This window comes from Oncorhynchus mykiss, chromosome 8 (genome assembly GCF_013265735.2).
Source record: "Oncorhynchus mykiss isolate Arlee chromosome 8, USDA_OmykA_1.1, whole genome shotgun sequence".
NCBI lineage: Eukaryota > Metazoa > Chordata > Actinopteri > Salmoniformes > Salmonidae > Oncorhynchus > Oncorhynchus mykiss.
The window spans coordinates 75,049,088-75,069,878 of NC_048572.1; the positions used below are offsets into that span (position 1 = coordinate 75,049,088).

General features: G+C 42.9%; 1 protein-coding gene across 1 annotated transcript; it reads right to left on the minus strand.

Moving 5' to 3' along the window:
* Nucleotides 1–236: 236 nt before the first annotated feature.
* On the minus strand, nucleotides 237–19,595 carry LOC110530618 (large neutral amino acids transporter small subunit 2). The gene is made up of 12 exons (XM_021613831.2): nucleotides 19,454–19,595; nucleotides 18,267–18,476; nucleotides 14,879–15,083; nucleotides 14,281–14,432; nucleotides 13,929–14,054; nucleotides 5,387–5,540; nucleotides 4,823–4,946; nucleotides 4,505–4,608; nucleotides 3,989–4,085; nucleotides 3,677–3,826; nucleotides 3,198–3,375; nucleotides 237–1,490 (listed from the first exon to the last, which is right to left on the minus strand). The coding sequence occupies exons 2-12, from the start codon at nucleotides 18,403–18,405 to the stop codon at nucleotides 1,399–1,401; spliced, it is 1,521 nt and encodes a 506-aa protein (XP_021469506.2). The 5' UTR covers nucleotides 18,406–18,476; nucleotides 19,454–19,595; the 3' UTR covers nucleotides 237–1,398.
* Between the last annotated feature and the right edge of the window lie 1,196 nt (nucleotides 19,596–20,791).

Below are 20,791 nucleotides of genomic sequence, written 5' to 3' on the forward strand. Positions count from 1 at the left end.
CAACATTCCTCTCATCAGTCATCCCTATAAATGTCATTTTATTTTCATCCATAACATTGTGTGTGTAAGTGTCTAAGCATGCACGTTTGCCTTTCTGCCGCTGCACAACTCAATTAACACATTTACATGATGAGCTGTATTACATGTTATTACTAAACAGTGGTGGTAAGTTAAATGGAAAGTTAAGTAATATCCTCGGAAGCGTAGATCGGACCACAAATGGAGCAGAGAGATAGTGTTTGTGGGAGGATTTTAATGGCAGGAAGGAACTAAACCACCAGCATTGGGCTTCCCAGCACCACAAGGAGACAGTAGGAGCATGCCTGTTAATTTTCATTGCCTGTTGTTGCTTGACAAACAGGGTAACAAAGCATGTAAGATAGATGGTGGCAGTTCAGTGAGGAATTTATCATTCAAATGACTAGTGTTACTGTGTTTCATTGCGTGTTTCTATTGATAGAGAATATAAGATGGTAATGAATCTTGAAAGTGTAAGGAATTAGTGATTCCATGCTGAGCAGCACAATAATATCAAACATTTCAATCAATGCAAGATGTGTATCACCAAACAAAAAGACCTGTGACTGGCATTAAGGGAATACGTTGCATTATTATTGACAATCATACACAGACGAGGTTTGCACCTTTGAGCAAAACTTAATGTAAAGTATATATTTTCTATGCAGCATTTCTATGATTATTAATCATTTGTTTACATAATTATTACATTCAGTGTATGGGTCATGCTAGTTATTTTGCAAGAAATAAAAATCTAATCTTGAAGATCAACATATCAAGTTGTGAGTGGTATAACGTGACTATCACGTAAAAGGATCTAATCGTTCAGGAGTACACCTACCCTCTAGTTCATTGAAGAGCAGTCTACAGCAGACATTACACTCATGTACAACAATAACAAAACAACGAAGGAGTGATAAATGAAATGCAGTAAACAAACATTTAGGGAATGACAGTTTGTTTAGTGCTATGTGGAAGACTATATTAAAGATCACTATTCAACTTTGCCACAACCAAAACAGAAATTAAACCGATACCAAAATCTAAATAAAAAGACAATACAGTACAACATTTCCCAAAACAGATCCTACAGAAAATTCTCTTTACATCTGAACATCAACATTACTTATCTGTCCAATATATTGATATTGCAGCTCAGACTCATGGGAATGGGCAGTAGTATTGCATTGAGGCAGATGTGTAAAGTCTTAAGGCCAGTCAACATTTACAAGAGAAAACCAAGTGCTGTAGCATATCTCCTTGAGTGCATCCGTCCATCTTTTGATGTCTCCCAGTCAATATCAACACCCTTTTAAGAGTGACTGTCTGTGCCAATGTCCATTCAGATGGGTTGAACACATCTCCTAGATCTTTCTGTCCCTATTCCGTTCCCTGGTTTCCTACATTTCTGCTGTCGCCCATGTCTGGGTACACCACCACACAGAACTTTTGGCACACATGGGTCATCTTACCTGGGTGGGAGAAAGAAGTGAAGAGTAACCAAGTGTAGAAGAGGAAAACAGATTTCATATCAATACAGTCGTGGCCAAAAGTTGAGAATGACACAAATATGAATTTTCACAAAGTCTGCTGCCTCAGTTTGTGTGATGGCAATTTGGATATACTCCAGAAGGTTATGAAGAGTGATAGATGAATTGCAACGTTCCTCTTTGCCATGCAAATGAACTCAAACCCCCCCCAAAAAAAACATTTCCACTGCATTTCAGCCCTGCCACAAAAGGACCAGCTGACATGTCAGTCAATCTCTCGTTAACACAGGCGTGAGTGTTGACAAGGGCAAGGCAGGAGATTACTCTGTCATGCTGATTGAGTTCAAATAACAGACTGGAAGCTTCCAAAGGAGGGTGGTGCTTGGAATCATTGTTCTTCCTGTCAACCATGGTTACCTGCACGGAAACACGTGCCGTCATCATTGCGTTGCACAAAAAGGGCTTCACAGGCAAGGATATTGCTGCCAGTAAGATTGCACCTAATCATGCATTTATCAGATCATCAAGAACATGAAGGCTTCAGGGCACCCAAGAAAGTCCAGCAAGTGCCAGGACCATCTCCTAAAGTTGATTCAGCTGCGGGATCGGGGCACCACCAGTACAGAGCTTGCTCAGGAATGGCAGCAGGCAGGTGTGAGTGCATCTGCACGCACAATGAGGTGAAGACTTTTGGAAGATGGCCTGGTGTCAAGAAGGGCAGCAAAGAAGCCACTTCTCTCCAGGAAAAACAGGGACAGATTGATATTCTGCAAAAGGTACAGGGATTGGACTGCTGAGGACTGGGCTAAAGTCATTTTCTCTAATGAATCCCCTTTCCGATTGTTTGGGGCATCCGGAAAAAAAGCTTGTCTGGAGAAGACAATGTGAGCGCTAACATCAGTACTGTGTCATGCCAACAGTAAAGCATCCTGAGACCATTCATGTGTGGGGTTGCTTCTCAGCCAAGGGAGTGGGCTCACTCACAATTTTGCCTAAGAACACAGCATGAATTAAGAATGGTACCAACACATCCTCCGAGAGCACCTTCTCCCAACCATCCAGGAACAGTTTGGTGACGAGCAATACCTTTTCCAGCATGATGGAGCACCTTGCCATAAGGCAAAAGTGATAACTAAGTCGCTCGGAACAAAACATCGATATTTTGGGTCAATGGCCAGGAAACTCCCCAGACCTTAATCCCATTGAGAACTTGTGGTCAATCCTCAAGAGGCAGGTGGACAAACAAAAACCCACAAATTCTGACAAACTCCAAGCATGGATTATGCAAGAATCAAGAATAGGCTGCCATCAGTCAGGATGTGGCCCAGAAGTTAATTGACAGCATGCCAGGGTGGATTGCAGAGGTCTTGAAAAAGGGTTGACACTGCAAATATTGACTCTTTGCGTCAACTTCATGTAATTGTCAATAGCCTTTGATACTTATGAAATGCTTGTAATTATACCTCAATAGTCCATAGTAACATCTGATAAAAATATATAAAGACACTGAAGCAGCAGACTGAAAATTAATATTTGTGTCATTCTCAACTTTTGGCCACGACTGTAATCCCGAAGGCTAAGCATTTTGCACAACAATAAGTGGTACAGGTACTGTCATTTAGCACTTTACTAGAAAGAACTAGGGGTCGTAGTAATGAGCATCATCACTAGTGAATATGGTTTCCATACCGATGAAGGTGTTGAAGCATTGTGGCTTGTTGTCCCAGAAGACCCCCAGGAAGTAGACAGGGACTCCAGTCAGCATGATAGCCATGCCGAGGCCACACACCACAGGCTCAGAGTACAGCGAGAAGAGGAGCAGGAAGGCCCAGAACAACAGGTAGATCACTGGCCACACCAGGCTCACCTAAAGACAGGACAGCCAACAATCTATACATGATGAAATTTACACAAACAATGTAATGCATACAAAGTACAGAGTAAACAATTGAACAATCCACAGGGGGAACACAACACATGCTTTGACAACTATGGCATTGTGCATGTGTCAGCTTGTAACTTGTCATAAACAAGAGTAGACCCATGACTGCAATCAGGACAGTATTGAGTAAAGAATTCTTATCAAAACCATGCTCCTCCCAAAATGTGCAAGCAACAACCTTGTCCAAACGGATTGAGTGATGGAAGCACAAACATGAAGGGTTTACCTTGATAGGCCGATATAGGTCTGGCTGTTTGATGCGCAGCACAATCTGCCCAGCGACGGTGACCCCATAGAAGAGGTAGTTTATGAAGCCCACATAGTTGATGAGGGTATACATGTCACTGGTGCACAGCATCAGTAGGGTGGATATACACTGTAAAGAAGCAGGGTGGTGGGGCAAAAGTCATCCATTCATTTTAAAGTCAAATTAAACATTAAAGACTCGAGAGACTACTGTACATAGAGTGAACTGGGATGACACGTTCGTAGGTGTGAGAGAGGAAGAGAGATTATGCCGGGTAAAGTTAGGACTCACAGTGAATAGTAGGGCTGGGATTGGGGTACAGCGTTTCACATGAATCATTGCCAGTAGCCGGGGGAGATGGCCTTCCCTTGCACCAGCAAAAAACAGCCTGAAAGAGACGGTGAAGAACATGAACATAAGGTCAGCACTGAGATACTGGAAAAACAGTCCTTTCTCTTGTTGCTTTTGGACTCAAAGAATGAGGGGTAAAAAAAAGAAGAAAAAAACTGTCCATTGAGGTGTAGAAAAACAAACAAGTGATAACAAATGGGACACAAAGAAATTAAGACAAAGCAAGGCAGTGATGGTAGAGGCACACAGAGGTGCAACATATGGAATAAGAAAGGGGTTAGAGAGTGCAGAAAGAACAGGAATCATAGTGACTAGATGTGATCATTCTGTGATCTGATATTTCCACACGTATGAAGGACGCACTACAGACAGGAGCCAAGAATGGGGAATGTAATTACAGACAGCATGAGAGCAAAAAGACAAACCGAGAGCGAAGGATGGGGTGCATAAACTGACCTCGACGAAGTGAAGAGGGAGCCATTGACCCCCCCAAAAGTAGACAGCGCGACAGAGATGGGCATGATCCATGACATCACTCCAAGTAACTTCTCACCAAATGTCTGGAAGATAATTTGTGGACATAGAGAGGAGAGTTTCAACAAACACATTCTACTAACTGATGTTTCTGGATGACTTTGAAATCCAAGACTGGTGACTAAAAGCATTTTCTACTGATAACCAGACTTTAGAACAAGCTGCATGAGTCCCAAAAGCAGCCATTCCCAAAAGCAGCTACACAAGGGCAGCAGAATGGGGAGGGCCGGGGCATCTCACCACAGCGACGGCATTGGAGGCCAGCAGCTCCTGAGGACTCATGGCGGTGACATAGGCGATGTTGGCGAACACATAAACAAAAGTCACCAGAGGGATGGAGATGAAGATGGCCCGAGGAAGGTTCCTGTTATACATAGAGAACAGGGTTGAAGAGCTGGGGTTCTGGTGGGTGTGAATTACCATCCAAATTGATAACACAGGCCTAACAGGACACCGTCTCATCTGTAATACAGAGTTAAAAGGTATAGATCATGGTTGACTAGGATAACCAGCGCTCGACTTGGACTGAAATAGGTACCGATACTCATTTTGGGTGCCGGTACCGTATATATTTAGGTACAGCATTTCCACAATACATTTGAGCTACTATTCTATAAGGAGGTGCAGGAGCTCAAGCAGTAGAACATGTTTGGTGCCAGTACTCCACCCCAGTGAGCTCCTGCCCAAGTCGGGCACTAATGATATCCAGACATGAAACTGGCTAGATTGGGTGTGTATGTAATGCTACCCTGTTGAGACCATGTGCAACTTGTGATTTCGGTCAAGTTGGGGGATCTTGCTCACTTGTAGGGGTCGACAAGCTCCTCTGTGACATAGTTGAGGAAGTTCCATCCCCCGTAGGCAAAGGAGCCTTGCAGGAAGGACAGGGCTATCTGGCCAATGTCATAGGGCTGGAACGTCTCAAATGCATGCGCAGGCTCCAGCCAGTAATACTCCCCTGGGCACAGACAACACAGACAACACAGAGTGGGTAATGGAATTGTGTGTGGGGTCCATGGACATGAAAACCAGTAGATCGTGACAGCGCTGACATCATCCATGTATTAATATGGAAAAAAATCAGCTGGCGCATGAAGCCAGAAGTATTTTAATTTGAAGCGCGCAATTGCTGAATGGCACCAACAACAAAAAAATCACTAAGGATCATGTTGAAAGTGGCTGTAACTGCAGGAAAAGATTGTGGTCGATGTAGTCATTTTCATCCTGCCTGAGAGTCAACCTTAATGTCTATGGCATGAGGGTGTGGCCCTCCTCAGAGCCTACTGGCCAGTGATTTGTCTGTCAGCACGTGGTCCTGCGTCACAACAAATGAGGTCAGAATGGATAACTACACTGAACAAAATTATAAATCAACATATAAAGTGTTGGTCTCATGTTTCATGAGCTGAAAAAAAATCCCAGAAATGTTCTATAAGCACAAAAAGATAATTTCTCTCAAATCTTGTGCACAAATTTGTTTACATCCCTGATAGTAAGCAGAAATCTGCTCCTTTTATTATTTGTCCCCAACGCTCTAGGCGACCAGTTTTGATAGCCTTTAGCCGCACCCTCATACTACTCCTCCTTTGTTCCGCGGGTGATGTGGAGGTAAACCCAGGCCCTGCATGTCCCCAGGCACTGTCATTTGTTGACTTCTGTGATCGAAAAAGCCTTGGTTTCATGCATGTTAACATCAGAAGCCTCCTCCCTAAGTTTGTTTTACTCACTGCTTTAGCACACTCTGCCAACCCTGATGTCCTTGCCGTGTCTGAATCCTGGCTTAGGAAGGCCACCAAAAATTTGGAGATTTCCATACCCAACTATAACATTTTCCATCAAGATAGAACTGCCAAAAGGGGCGGAGTTGCAGTCTACTGCAGAGATAGCCTGCAAAGTATACCCAAACAGTTCGAACTACTAATTTTTAAAATTACTATCTCCAGAAATAAGTCTCACTGTTGCCGCGTGCTACCAAACCCCCTCAGCTCCCAGCTGTGCCCTGGACACCATTTGTGAATTGATCGCCCCCCATCTAGCTTCAGAGTTTGTTCTGTTAGGTGACCTAAACTGGGATATGCTTAACACCCCGGCAGTCCTACAATCTAAGCTAGATGCCCTCAATCTCACAAATCATCAAGGAACCCACCAGGTACAACCCTAAGTCTGTAACCAACTGGCCCTCCAAATACAACTCCGCTGTCTTCAATCAGGATCTCAGTGATCACTGCCTCATTGCCTGTATCCGCTACGGGCCCCGCAGTCAAACGACCACCCCTCATCACTGTCAAACACTCACTAAAACACTTCTGCGAGCAGGCCTTTCTAATCGACCTGGCCCGGGTATCCTGGAAGGATATTGACCTCATCCCGTCAGTTGAGGATGCCTGGTCATTCTTTAAAAGTAACTTCCCACCATCTTAGATAGGCATGCTCCGTTCAAAAAATGCAGAACTAAGAACAGATATAGCCCTTGGTTCACTCCAGACCTGACTGCCCTCGACCAGCACAAAAACATCCTGTGGCGGAATGCAAAGGCATCGAATAGTCCCCGCGATATGCAACTGTTCAGGGAAGTCAGGAAAGCAAAGGCCAGCTTTCTCAAGCAGATATTTGCATCCTGTAGCTCTAACTCAAAAGTTCTGGGACACTGTAAAGTCCATGGAGAACAAGAGCACCTCCTCCCAGCTGCCCACTGCACTGAGGCTAGGTAACACGGTCACCACTGATAAATCCATGATAATCGAAAACTTCAACAAGCATTTCTCAATGGCTGGCCATGCCCCCCTCTCCCCATGTTCTGAAAGTGCTGCAAAACCTGGACCCGTACAAATCAGCTAGTCTTGAATATCAAACCCCCGAGCTGACAAGGTACAAATCTGTCGTTCTGCCCCTGAACAGGCAGTTAACCCACTGTTCCTAGGCCGTCATTGACATGCCTAGTTAAATAAAGGTAAAATAAAAATAAATTAAAAATCCTGCCCTGCCTATCTAAGGTCTTCGAAAACCTAGTCAACTAATAGATCACTGACCATCTCGAATCCCACCGTACCTTCTCCGCTGTGCAATCTGGTTTCCGAGCCGGTCACGGGTGCACCTCAGCCACGCTCAAGGTACTAAACGATATCATAACCGCCATCGATAAAAGACAGTACTGTGCAGCAGTCTTCATTGACCTGGCCAAGGCTTTCGACTCTGTCAATCACCATATTCTTATCGGCAGACTCAGTAGCCTCAGTTTTTCTAATGACTGCTTTGCCTGGTTCACCAACTACTTTGCAGACAGAATTCAGTGTGTCAAATCGGAGGGCATGTTGTCCGGTCCTCTGGCAGTCTCTATGGGGGTGCCACAAAGTTCAATTCTCAGGCCGACTCTTTTCTCTGTATATATCAATGATGTTGCTCTTGCTGCGGGAGATTCCCTGATCCACCTCTACGCAGATGACACCATTCTGTATACTTCTGGCCCTTCCTTGGACACTGCTATCTAACCTCCAAACGAGCTTCAATGCTATACAACACTCCTTCCGTGGCCTCCAACTGCTCTTAAACGCCAGTAAAACCAAATGCATGCTTTTCAACCATTCGCTGGCTGCACCCGCACGCCCGACTAGCATCACCACCCTGGATGGTTCCGACCTAGAATATGTGGATATCTTCAAGTACCTAGGTGTCTGGTAGACTAATCTCTCCTTCCAGACTCATATCAAACATCTCCAATCTAAAATCAAATCTAGAGTTGGCTTTCTATTCCGCAACAAAGCCTCCTTCACTCACGCCGCCAAACTTACCCTAGTAAAACTGACTATCCTACCAATCCTTGACTTCGGCGATGTCATCTACAAAATAGCTTCCAATACTCTACTCAGCAAACAGGATGCAGTTTATCACAGTGCCCTCCATTTTGTTACCAAATCACCTTATACCACCCACCACTGCGACCTGTATGCTCTAGTCGGCTGGTCCTCGCTACAAGTCCATGCTAGGCAAAACTCCGCCTTATCTCAGTTCACTGGTCACGATGGCAACACCCACCCGTAGCACCCGCTCCAGCAGGTGTATCTCACTGATCATCCCTAAAGCCAACACCTCATTTGGCCGCCTTTCCTTCCAGTTCTCTGCTGCCTGTGACTGGAACGAATTGCAAAAATCGCTAAAGTTGGAGACTTATCTCCCTCACCAACTTTAAACATCTGCTATCTGAACAGCTAACCGATCGCTGCAGCTGTATATAGTCCATCAGTAAATAGCCCACCCAATTTACCTACCTCATCCCCATACTGTTTTTGTTTATTTGGTTTTCTGCTCTTTTGCACACCAGTATTTCTACCTGCACATGACCATCTGATCATTTATCACTCCAGTGTTAATCTGCTAAATTGTAATTATTCGCCTACCTCCTCATGCCTTTTGCACACAATGTATATAGACTTTTCTTTTTCTACTGTGTTGACTTGTTTATTGTTTACTCCATGTGTAACTCTGTTGTTGTCTGTTCACACTGCTTTATCTAGGCCAGGTCGCAGTTGTAAATGAGAACTTGTTCTCAACAGCCTACCTGATTAAATAAAGGTGAAATATATGTATTTAAAAAAAATCATTTTCCAAGATAATAGTTGATTAAACAGCATGATCATTACACAGGTGCAGCTTGTGCTTGGAACAATGAAAGGACATTTTAAAATGTGCAGTTGTGTCACAACACAATGCCACAGATGTCTCAAGTTGAGGGAGCGTGCAATTGGCATGCTGACTGCAGGAATGTCCACTAGAGTAGTTGCCAGAGAATTCAATGTTAATTTCTCTACCAAAAACTGCCTCCAATATTGTTTTAGATCATTTGGCAGTATGTCCAACCGGCCTCAACCGCAGACCCCATGCCCTCCGCATCTGGCTTCTTCACCTGCGGGATCGTCTAAGACCAGCCACCTGCACCGCTGATGAAACTGGGTTTGCACAACCAAATAATTTTTTCACAAACAGTCAAACAGTCTCAAGGAAGCTCATCTGCGTGCTCACTGTCCTCAGTGTCTCGACCTGAATGCAGTTCGGCGTCATAACCGACTTCAGTGGGCAAATGCTCACCTTGCCCAGTCAAGTGAAATCAACAGGTTATGGCCTAATGAGTTCATTTCAAATGAGTGATTTTCTTATATGAACTAACTCAGTAAAAATGTTGAAATTGTTGCATGTTGCGTTTATATTTTTGACAAGTACAGTTGAAGTCGGAAGTTTACATAAACTGAGTTTGAATATATTTGGCTAAGGTGTTTCACAATTCCTGACATTTAATCCTAGTAAATATTCCCCGCCTTAGGTCAGGATCACCACTTTGTTTTAAGAATTATTTATTTCAGCTTTTATATCTTTCAGTACATTCCCAGTGGGTCAGAAGTTAACATACACTCAATTAGTATTTGGTAGCTTTGCCTTTCAATTGTTTAACTTGGGTCAAATGTTTCAGGTAGGCTTCAACAAGCTTCCCACAATAAGTTGGGTGCTTCTACACCTGCATTGCTTGCTGTTTGGGGTTTTAGGCTGGGTTTCTGTACAGCACAGATATCAGCTGATGTACGAAGGGCTATATAAATACATTTGATTTGGGCCCATTCCTCCTGACAGAGCTGGTGTAACAGTCAGGTTTGTAGGCCTCCTTGCTCACACACATTTTTCTGTTCTGCCCACAAATGTTCTATAGGATTGAGGTCAGGGCTTTGTGGTGGCCACTCCAATACCTTGAATTTGTTATCCTTAAGCCATTTTGCCACAACTTTGGAAGTATGCTTGGGGTCATTGTCCATTTGGAAAACCCATTTGCGACCAAGCTTTAACTTCCTGACTGATGTCTTGAGCTGTTGCTTCAATATATCCACATTCTTTTCCCTCTTCATGATGCCATCTACAGTGCCTTGCGAAAGTATTCGACCCCCTTGAACTTTGCGACCTTTTGCCACATTTCAGGCTTCAAACATAAAGATATATAACTGTCTTTTTTTGTGAAGAATCAACAACAAGTGGGACACAATCATCAAGTGGAACGACATTTATTGGATATTTCAAACTTTTTTAACAAATCAAAAACTGAAATATTGGGCGTGCAAAATTATTCAGCCCCCTTAAGTTAATACTTTGTAGCGCCACCTTTTGCTGCGATTACAGCTGTAAGTCGCTTGGGGTATGTCTCTATCAGTTTTGCACATCGAGAGACTGACATTTTTTCCCATTCCTCCTTGCAAAACAGCTCGAGCTCAGTGAGGTTGGATGGAGAGCATTTGTGAACAGCAGTTTTCAGTTCTTTCCACAGATTCTCGATTGGATTCAGGTCTGGACTTTGACTTGGCCATTCTAACACCTGGATATGTTTATTTTTGAACCATTCCATTGTAGATTTTGCTTTATGTTTTGGATCATTGTCTTGTTGGAAGACAAATCTCCGTCCCAGTCTCAGGTCTTTTGCAGACTCCATCAGGTTCTTCCAGAATGGTCCTGTATTTGGCTCCATCCATCTTCCCATCAATTTTAACCATCTTCCCTGTCCCTGCTGAAGAAAAGCAGGCCCAACCCATGATGCTGCCACCACCATGTTTGACAGTGGGGATGGTGTGTTCAGCTGTGTTGCTTTTACGCCAAACATAACGTTTTGCAATTGTTGCCAAAAAGTTCAATTTTGGTTTCATCTGACCAGAGCACCTTCTTCCACATGTTTGGCTTGTGGCAAACTTTAAACGACACTTTTTATGGATATCTTTAAGAAATGGCTTTCTTGCCACTCTTCCATAAAGGCCAGATTTGTGCAATATACGACTGATTGTCGTCCTATGGACAGAGTCTCCCACCTCAGCTGTAGATCTCTGCAGTTCATCCAGAGTGATCATGGGCCTCTTGGCTGCATCTCTGATCAGTCTTCTCCTTGTATGAGCTGAAAGTTTAGAGGGACGGCCAGGTCTTGGTAGATTTGCAGTGGTCTGATACTCCTTCCATTTCAATATTATCGCTTGCACAGTGCTCCCTGGGATGTTTAAAGCTTGGGAAATCTTTTTGTATCCAAATCCGGCTTTAAACTTCTTCACAACAGTATCTCGGACCTGCCTGGTGTGTTCCTTGTTCTTCATGATGCTCTCTGCGCTTTTAACGGACCTCTGAGACTATCACAGTGCAGGTGCATTTATACGGAGACTTGATTACACACAGGTGGATTGTATTTATCATCATTAGTCATTTAGGTCAACATTGGATCATTCAGAGATCCTCACTGAACTTCTGGAGAGTTTGCTGCACTGAAAGTAAAGGGGCTGAATAATTTTGCACACCCAATGTTTCAGTTTTTGATTTGTTAAAAAAGTTTGAAATATCCAATAAATGTCGTTCCACTTCATGATTGTGTCCCACTTGTTGATTCTTCACAAAAAAATACAGTTTTATATCTTTATGTTTGATGCCTGAAATGTGGCAAAAGGTCGCAAAGTTCAAGGGGGCCGAATACTTTCGCAAGGCACTGTATTTTGTGAAGTGCACCAGTCCCTCCTGCATCAAAGCACCCCCACAACATGATGCTGCCACCCCCGTGCTTCACGGCTTGCAAGCCTCCCCCTTTTTCCTCCAAACATAACAATGGTCATTATGGCCAAAGTTCTATTTTTGTTACATCAGACCAGAGGACATTTCTCCAAAAAGTAAAATCTTTATCCCCATGTGCAGTTGCAAACCGTAGTCAGGCTTTATGGCGGTTTTGGAGTAGTGGCTTCTTCCTTGCTGAGCGGCCTCTCAGGTTATGTTGATATAGGACGCGTTTTACTGTGGATATAGATACTTTTGTACCCGTTTCCTCCAGCGTCTTCACAAGGTCCTTTGCTGTTGTTCTGGGATTGATTTGCACTTTTGGCACCCACATACGTTCATCTCTAGGAGACGGAAGGCGTTTCCTTCCTGAGCGGTATGACGGCTGCGTGGTCCCATGGTGATTATACTTGCGTACTATTATTTGTACAGATGAATGTGGTACCTTCAGGCATTTGTAAATTGCTCCGAAGTATGAACCAGACTTGTGGAGGTCTCCCAAAAAAAATTCTGAGGTCTTGGCTGATTTCTTGATGTTCCCATGATGTCAAGCAAAGAGACACTGAGTTTGTAGGCTTTGAAATAAATCCCCAGGTACACCTCCAATTGACTCAAATTATGTCAATTGGCCTATCAGAAGCTTCTAAAGCCATGACATCATTTTCTGGAATTTTCCAAGCTGTTGAAAGGCACAGTCATCTTAGTGTATGTAAACTTCTGACCACTGGAATCATCATAGTGAATTATAGATTATTTCACTTGTCTAAACAATTGTTGGAAAAATGATTTGTGTCATGCACAAAGAAGCTGTCCTAACCGACTTGCCAAAACTATAGTTTGTTAACAAGAAATTTGTAGAGTGGTTGAAAAACAAGTTAATGACTCCAACCTAAGTGTATGTAAACTTCCGACTTAAACTGTATATTTAATTAAATATCCCGATTTGTAGCAAACTTTAAAATGATTACCAGTGGGGATCGAACGTCATAACAAAACACATTTTAGTGGCCAAAACAGCAGTCTAAAAAAAACTTTAGTTTGGCCATTCTGCCAATGGTAATTTACATAGGCTTTCGGCACCGCTAGGTTGCTACGCAGGAGCCGACCAGCAGAGCTCGTGACTTCACGCTCTAGACAGGACACTGGGGTCCTGCTTTGGTCAGAGATGCGTGAGATGAAGAGGTAAGTGGACTTTAAATCGCCTTTCTCACATAGGGACAATGCAAATCCTGTGGGAAGCACGAGTTAACAGTATTATGGTGTTCTGGCACTATGTTTATTCAGCCATACTTCCCCCTCTCACATCTTGTGATTATTCTTGTGTAAAGGTTCTGGGTGAAGAACAGATTAGACTAGTTTCGCAAACTTCTAGTGGCCTCACACTTTGTCCAGCAGGTGGAGACAGATTAAGACCGTAAAGTATGTGTCAGTGGGGAACAATAGCACAGAGTTTGTAAACCCGAGGCGCAACTTTGCGAGACTTCCAGGAACGACACGGTCAAAAACAACTTGGAGTGCCTTTGATTTGACAGCCTGCACATGGGCAGGTCCGCACAAGACTACAGTTAGACCCCATGACATGTTTCTACGCATGAATTTAGCTTACAAGTGTGATCTGGGATTTCTATTGGAAAAGCATTTTTTTCTATTGGAGAAGCATCTACATAGTGTACCTTCTTTGCCAATACTCTACGTACAGTAGGCCTATCCTGTAGACATCCCAATGACTAATGAATGATGAAACAAATCAACAGTTACAGATCAGAATCAAAATCAAAGAGACTGAGTCTACCTTTGCAGATCTGCACAAAGCCCATGATGATGATAAGACCCAGGGCTAGCAGCTTCCCAGTAGTGAAGACATCCTGAACACGAGTGGCCCAGCGCACACTGGAGCAGTTCACCCACGTCAGCAACACTGGGACGAAAGGAGGAAGAGTCACATCACGCATCATAGCAACTTACCACACATGGAATACAGTAACACTATACTAGACTGGGTAATACGGTATATTTGACCTACAAATATACCTCAAGTCTCAAATTCAGCGAAGAGAGCCAGGAGGGCCAGTGATCAGGCTGAAGTAAACAAAGTAGTCCAAAAACAACTAAGGCGGCATATGCATGTTCTCTGAGGCGCTCACATAGACAGACAGCAGCCAGCAGGCGGAGGCCATTCTCTGGGGGGAAGCAGGAGGGAAATAGGGGCTGCAGGACGTAGTTGGAGAAGGTGAGGGCGATGACCGCTTGGTTGGTGGGGTAGATCACCAATACCGCGATCCACAGACGCAGGAACCTGGGAGAGGTAGGTAGGGAGGGAAGGAGGTCAGAGAATCACACGTCAAAACACCTCAATCACGTATATCAACATCTACATTTCTGATGTAGAGCAAAAACCTGTCAGAATACGAGATACTGTATGTGAGGAAAATAAATACCAGTGCTCATTGGAGGACAGCGTGAACACAAAGAACCAACTAGCAGACATTCAATCATATGGGCTGATGCATGTGTACAATAAAGGGCAGACACTAAAACAAGGTTAATGACATACAGGAAATGGTGGGGGACAAAAAGGATGGAAATGTACTGCTTCGTGGGGGGGGGACCTTTGTACAGTATACTGTCAATTTCTGTGTCTGAGAAAAGGGTGGCTCAAAAAAATGACAGATGGTAACCAGCACTTCTCTTGCAGTACTCTTACAGTATAGGTATTCTCTCATCACCATGCATTTCCCTTACCCGGCAAGTCCTCCAAATATGTCCTTGACGTATGAGTAGTCTCCTCCAGACTTGGGGATGGTAACGCCCAGCTCGGCATAGCAGAGTGCGCCAATGGCTGTGATCACTCCAGTGACAATCCACACGATGAGAGCCAGCCCCACAGAGCTCGCATTCTCCAGAACGCCCTTTGGGCTCACAAAGATCCCTGAACCGATGATGTTACCTGAGACCCAGACAAAGAGACAGGGAGGGTAAGGAGGAGTGGAAAATGCTGCATCAATCTTTCAAAAGTGGAGGGTAATATTACACAACATTGACTAAGGCCGACATGGTCCCTCAGTGGAGTGTGGACTGGAACGGAAAGTGAGCGTTTCCGGTCACTTAGTCCACAGCTTCCTGCTTAGTGGCCAAGTAAGCACAACATCACAGGAACCCTTTGCCAACTTCTCATACTGTACAACTCACTTTCCACTACCTCTTCTCATTTACATCAGTCTCAACACAGCAACTACATCTTCAGACTACTTGTTGTGACTCAAACATAAGATCAGGATTATCAGAATGTTTTTGGGAGTCTGAGATAATACAGTAGCACAAACAGGACAGCAGGGCAAAACCACCAACTGCTGACTAATCACGCTCAGGAACAGACTGCTGACACTCACGTTTCCCCCAGGCTTATCTGACTGATCCCTTCACCACAAAGACCACCCAGGAAGGAAGATCCCAGTCAGATTCCGACTTCAAAAGTAATTCTAAAAGATCAGATCTACATGCAGAGAAATTGTTATGAAGTGTGATTCTACAGCACCGGTCTGGCTCTCTAACCCGGTTCCTGGAGCGCTATACTGTCCTGTAGGTTTTCACTTCAACCATGGAGCCCAGTTACATAAAACATCTTAAGTATTACCCTTAAAGGAAAGGAAGCACAAGTTTTTACTTGCCAAAGTAGCAGTGTGGTCAAAGACTTAGTAACTTAGTTGTAGTCACGATCTGGTTACCTAAAACTACAAACAAATGTAAAAAAGCTTAAACATAACTTATTTACGGATATCTTCGGAACTACCCACAATGCATTTCTCAGCGTCATATGGAGAACCGGTGCTACCTAGCTAATTTCAGCTGGCTAACACTACCTACTACCTGCTAGCATGTAATTACATTCCAAACCAAGTGTTGGCACTGGTGAGCTACTATGTACATCGACAAAGAAGAAACCATATAAAGTAATGTTTGTTAGTGGTAGTCGGGTGAGTGTTGTAGTTCTGTTTGTCGCTAGTGCAGTAATACCCACAAGGACGGGGTTAGGACTCATTTGTGGTCCAAAAAGGAGAAGCACGCTTTGAAGTCGGAACAGTTTGTCCAGTTGAAGTCAGCAGGTTATAATCAGTAGAAGGCAGGATTCAGAATGAGTGACAAACCAGGTGAATGTGAAGCCTGCAACCTATTTCCTACAAACCTATATGGCAAGTGTCAACAGTGGAGATAAATCCACATTACATTTACCTGGTTTACCTCACTATATTGCTATTGGATTAGCTAGCACTCCCTCTGAAGGTCTCTCCTTAGCTCTTCTTTGACTTTGATAACCAACTCAGCTGTCAATTTTTTGGGGGGTGTTTTGTGGGTTCCTGCCTATGCTAGACTAATTTCTCTGGCTTACTACTTAGCTATGTAGACCATGGTGGTTGGCTAGCTAGGTTAGTTAGCTGTCAGACTAAAATAACTTTAGGTGGCTGGATAAGAACTACATATACCGGTAACATTATTGGATAACTGGTTAGATGGCATTATGCATTTTCAAAAAGTTGCTTTACTTTAATGTTGCTGGAAGGTAGGTGCTGATAGCATCTGGCTGACTCACAATACTAATGTAACATTAGCAGATTGTAGGGCTAACGTTAGCAGGCTAGTAACCTTGCAAGCTGATTTGTAACATTCATATTTGCTTGTAAATTGGCTGAATTTAATTGAAACCAGTAGTCATGAGTGCAATTGATTTGGTATAATTTGAAGTTATACATTTGAAGTTCTGTTATTTCTGTTGGAGTTTACATATAGGGAATAGGCTGACTTGTCGCATCCTCCATATTAAGTCACACCACACAATTTATTTTTCTTTCCCAGCCGATCAGTTTTATGTAACAACTCAAAATGTAAAAGTGAAGGGTAACGTTGCACTGGGACTTTTGCTGCGTATTCTAATGCAAATTCATATGTTACATGTGGTTATGTTTATGCTACATACTCTTTAAGGGTTTACCTTAAAGCTGCAATATGCAACTTTTTGGGTGACTTGACCAAATTCACATTGAATGAGATCTAACTCACATTTCTTTGAAAGCAAGTTTGAGGTGGTAGGTCTGTTCTGTGCGCTATTTCTGTGTGCCATTTCTGCAGTGCACCTTTAAAGATGCACTACTATACAGAAATAGCTCCGCCATTTCCTGGTTGCAAAAATTCTAGTAGTTAGTCTAATTTCAGTTTGACAAAACAAGCGAGTCCAGTACATTCTGAAAGTTTTCAGACCCCTTAACTTTTTCAAAATGTTGTTACATTACAGCCTTATAAAATTGATTAAATATTTGTTTTCCTAAATCTACACACAATACCCCACAATGACAGTGAACACCGGTTTTTAGAATTGTTTGCAAATGGATTATTTACATAAGTATTCAGACACTTTGCTATGAGACTCAAAATTAAGCTCTTGTGCATCCTGTTTCCATTGAGCATTCCTGATGTTTCTACAACTTGATTGGAGTCCACCTGTGTTATATTCAATTGATTGGACATGATTTGGAAAGACACCTGTCTATATAAGGTCCCACAGTTCAGTGCATACCAGAGCAAAAACCAAGCCATGAGGTCGAAGGAATTGTCCAAAGAGCTCAGACAGGACTGTGTCAAGGCACATATCTGGGGAAGGGTACCAAATAAATGCATGAAGCATTGAAGGTCCCCAAGAACACTTTGCTGATCCATGCTGATGATTTAAATTGCAGCTGGTACACAGGCCAAGCATTATTGAGATTACTTTTTATTGACTTCCTCTGCATGTGGGTGGGATGGATGCTGCTCTGTGACAGCCATTTTAGAACAAATCCACATACCAGTTAAATAGACAACCTCACACAGGCACATAATGTATTTTGAGCCCTGTGGATTTTCTTGCAATCACAAAACTTTCAGAAAGTAGTCTGGCCATTAAAGAATGTACAGATTGAAAACAGGTTTTTCAAGACCAGTTCAGATCAGCTACAAAATTAGCACCGTTTGTGCAATCCATGTGGACCATACATTTCATCGCAATCTATTTAGGTTGGATTTTAGGTAGACACACCCATACCTACATTGAGGAAGACATACTAGATAGCAAGAACGGATGAGCATAATAATGACTTGCCCACAATAATTCCACATGCGCTGACAAGGCCAATCTCCTTCTTCAGGGCCACTCTTCCGGAGCCCTCTTCAGTGGATTCGGAGGAAAGCGTATCCCCATCTGCCGATGCATTGCCCCGCAGCCTAGGACCATCGGTCATCTCGGCTCCAAGATTACTTTTGTTGGATGAAAAGCGCAGGTGCGGTGCAACCTAGCTCAGTTTGGTGTTACCTGCATTAATGGAGAACAAAAATCGTTTATCTACAGAAACACTATTTATCAGTGTCAAAGTTATCTTTGATGCCATAAAAAAAACATAGCCCGTGGCACAAATGTGATTTACAAATAACAATTGTCAGTGAGATTCTCTAGTAAACTAAAACAAATGTAAGCGTTCAGACTGAAGCGTACAATATACCGCCCTATAACGTTTCCCTGACATTCGAATAGTGTGTGGGCTACACCGAGATTACTGCTATTATTAGAAACGACATTGCTTCATAAATAATTCAGTTGTTCGACGCAACGCGGTGCGACCAGCTAGCCCAGCCCCACCTGCGTAAAGTAGGCACAAGATCACCCAGCAGTAATAGGCTTTGTAGAGGAAATAGGCCACTGAAGATAATCTTATAGGCCTACTATACACAGCGGCAGGTCGACCACATTGAAAATAACAATGGCAAACTGGCAATGGCAAGCAATTTACAGTAGGCTATATCAGTAACCTAAATGTTCCCAAGAACCCATATTGTGTGCCAGACTACTACATTCCTGTTGCCTATAACAGTATGTATTATTTCTCATTTGGCCCTAAAGTTAATTTGTTTTAAATTATACAAAAAATAATGCATGATATAGCCTAGTAGGGACGCAACTTTGGTTTTAGAAGTGTGGGGTGGGGGGGGGGGGGGGGGGGGGGGGGGGCATATTTATTTGTTTTCCAGTCGGATAAACACTCCAAACAGCCTACCCGACCTCTCACAGGCGTAAGCATGGTCCTACGGCACGATGTTTCGTTTTGTATCGTGGACAAAAATGCAATTTCAGAATGTGGGGAACGTCCCCTGTCCCCAGTGACAGTAGCGCCCCTGTAATTTAGTGATGAGGGCGATTCAGTTTGGCTGGATACAATATAGCCTATGCCATTGTAATCCTTGACACTGTTTTACAGCCTCAAATTCAAGTAATTGACAAAATGATCGACCCACCTCTTCTTCGGAGTAGCCGTGACTTTTAAAATGACGAATCACCAGCATCCTGTTATCAGCACACTCGACAGCTGTTCCACATTAGCAAGTGAACAAGATCTCCGCCTTACCAGAAAATTTAACACAATTTGCTTGAAATGCTCAACCAATCAACGTGGCCGAAATAGTCAACACAGGGTTAGCCACTCCCCTCCACGTTTCAGCAGGGTTGTTAATTTATTATTTTACTGTTATAATGCTTTAGTAAACTCAAATACAATTTAAGAATGTTAGTTTAAATTAGTTTGTGAAAGGTCAAGAGGAAGTAGAATGATATAAATAATTCAAATGCATTAAATAGGAAGGGTGTGAGTAGCCATCATATTATATAGCATTGACACTGATTTCAGTGTTTTCTGTGAGTTGTCTGGAAACTAGATTGATCTGAGAAACAAAACGGGTTCCTCTAAAACAACCATGCCTTTGGGGTGGAGGCTACAATACAACCTGTCCTCCTTCACACCTGTGTTTACAGCTGGATATTTGTTTTCTCTTAACATGAGCAACTCTGTCATCACAAGAAATCTGTCAAAACACCTTATTAGGGTCACGCAGACGGACAGATGAAGAGAAACACTGACTTTGAGTTGGTCAAATTCCAAGCTATGTCTCAGTGAATTAATGTTTAATTGGGGAAAAAACATCTTATACTTGTCACTTACTGCCATAATGACAATTATCATGTGTGCACACATTACGTACACAGCTTGTTGGTAAGACAGCAGCCAGAGTGAGTGTGTGGTTGAGCTAGCGTTGCTGCTGGTCTTCTCATGGTAAAAGAGCGTGGGACAGAGACAGCAACACCAGTCAGCATTTTGAGAGAATGAAAACATCAATGGCGGTTAGTGAGCAGTTTGGTTTGTGATGTGGATTAAGGCCAACATTTGAGAATATTTTATAGCTTGTTTTGCATTAGTGCTTGTCCCACCCTAAAATGGCAGTGTACCTATATATCTAGAGCAGACACTGTTTAGAGGAATATGAGAGGGCCTAAGTATTCTGGTCAAGAAAGGTCACATGGTGCCAGAACTGTGTTGAAATACATGTATTAAATTCTTTATTTAAATTCAAATTTTTCTGTGTACAGTATTTGAGTATTTTCAAATAATGTGGCCGAAATCAGTTAATTCTATTGGAAGTATTTTCAAAAAATGTCCAATTTCCTATTTGAAAATACTTATTTCCAATTACATTACAAATACTCCTAGGACATGAGTTCAAATGCATCAGAGTATTTATTTGAAAATACTCAGCATTTGAATATTTTGAAATACACATCAATACATCATAGTATATATA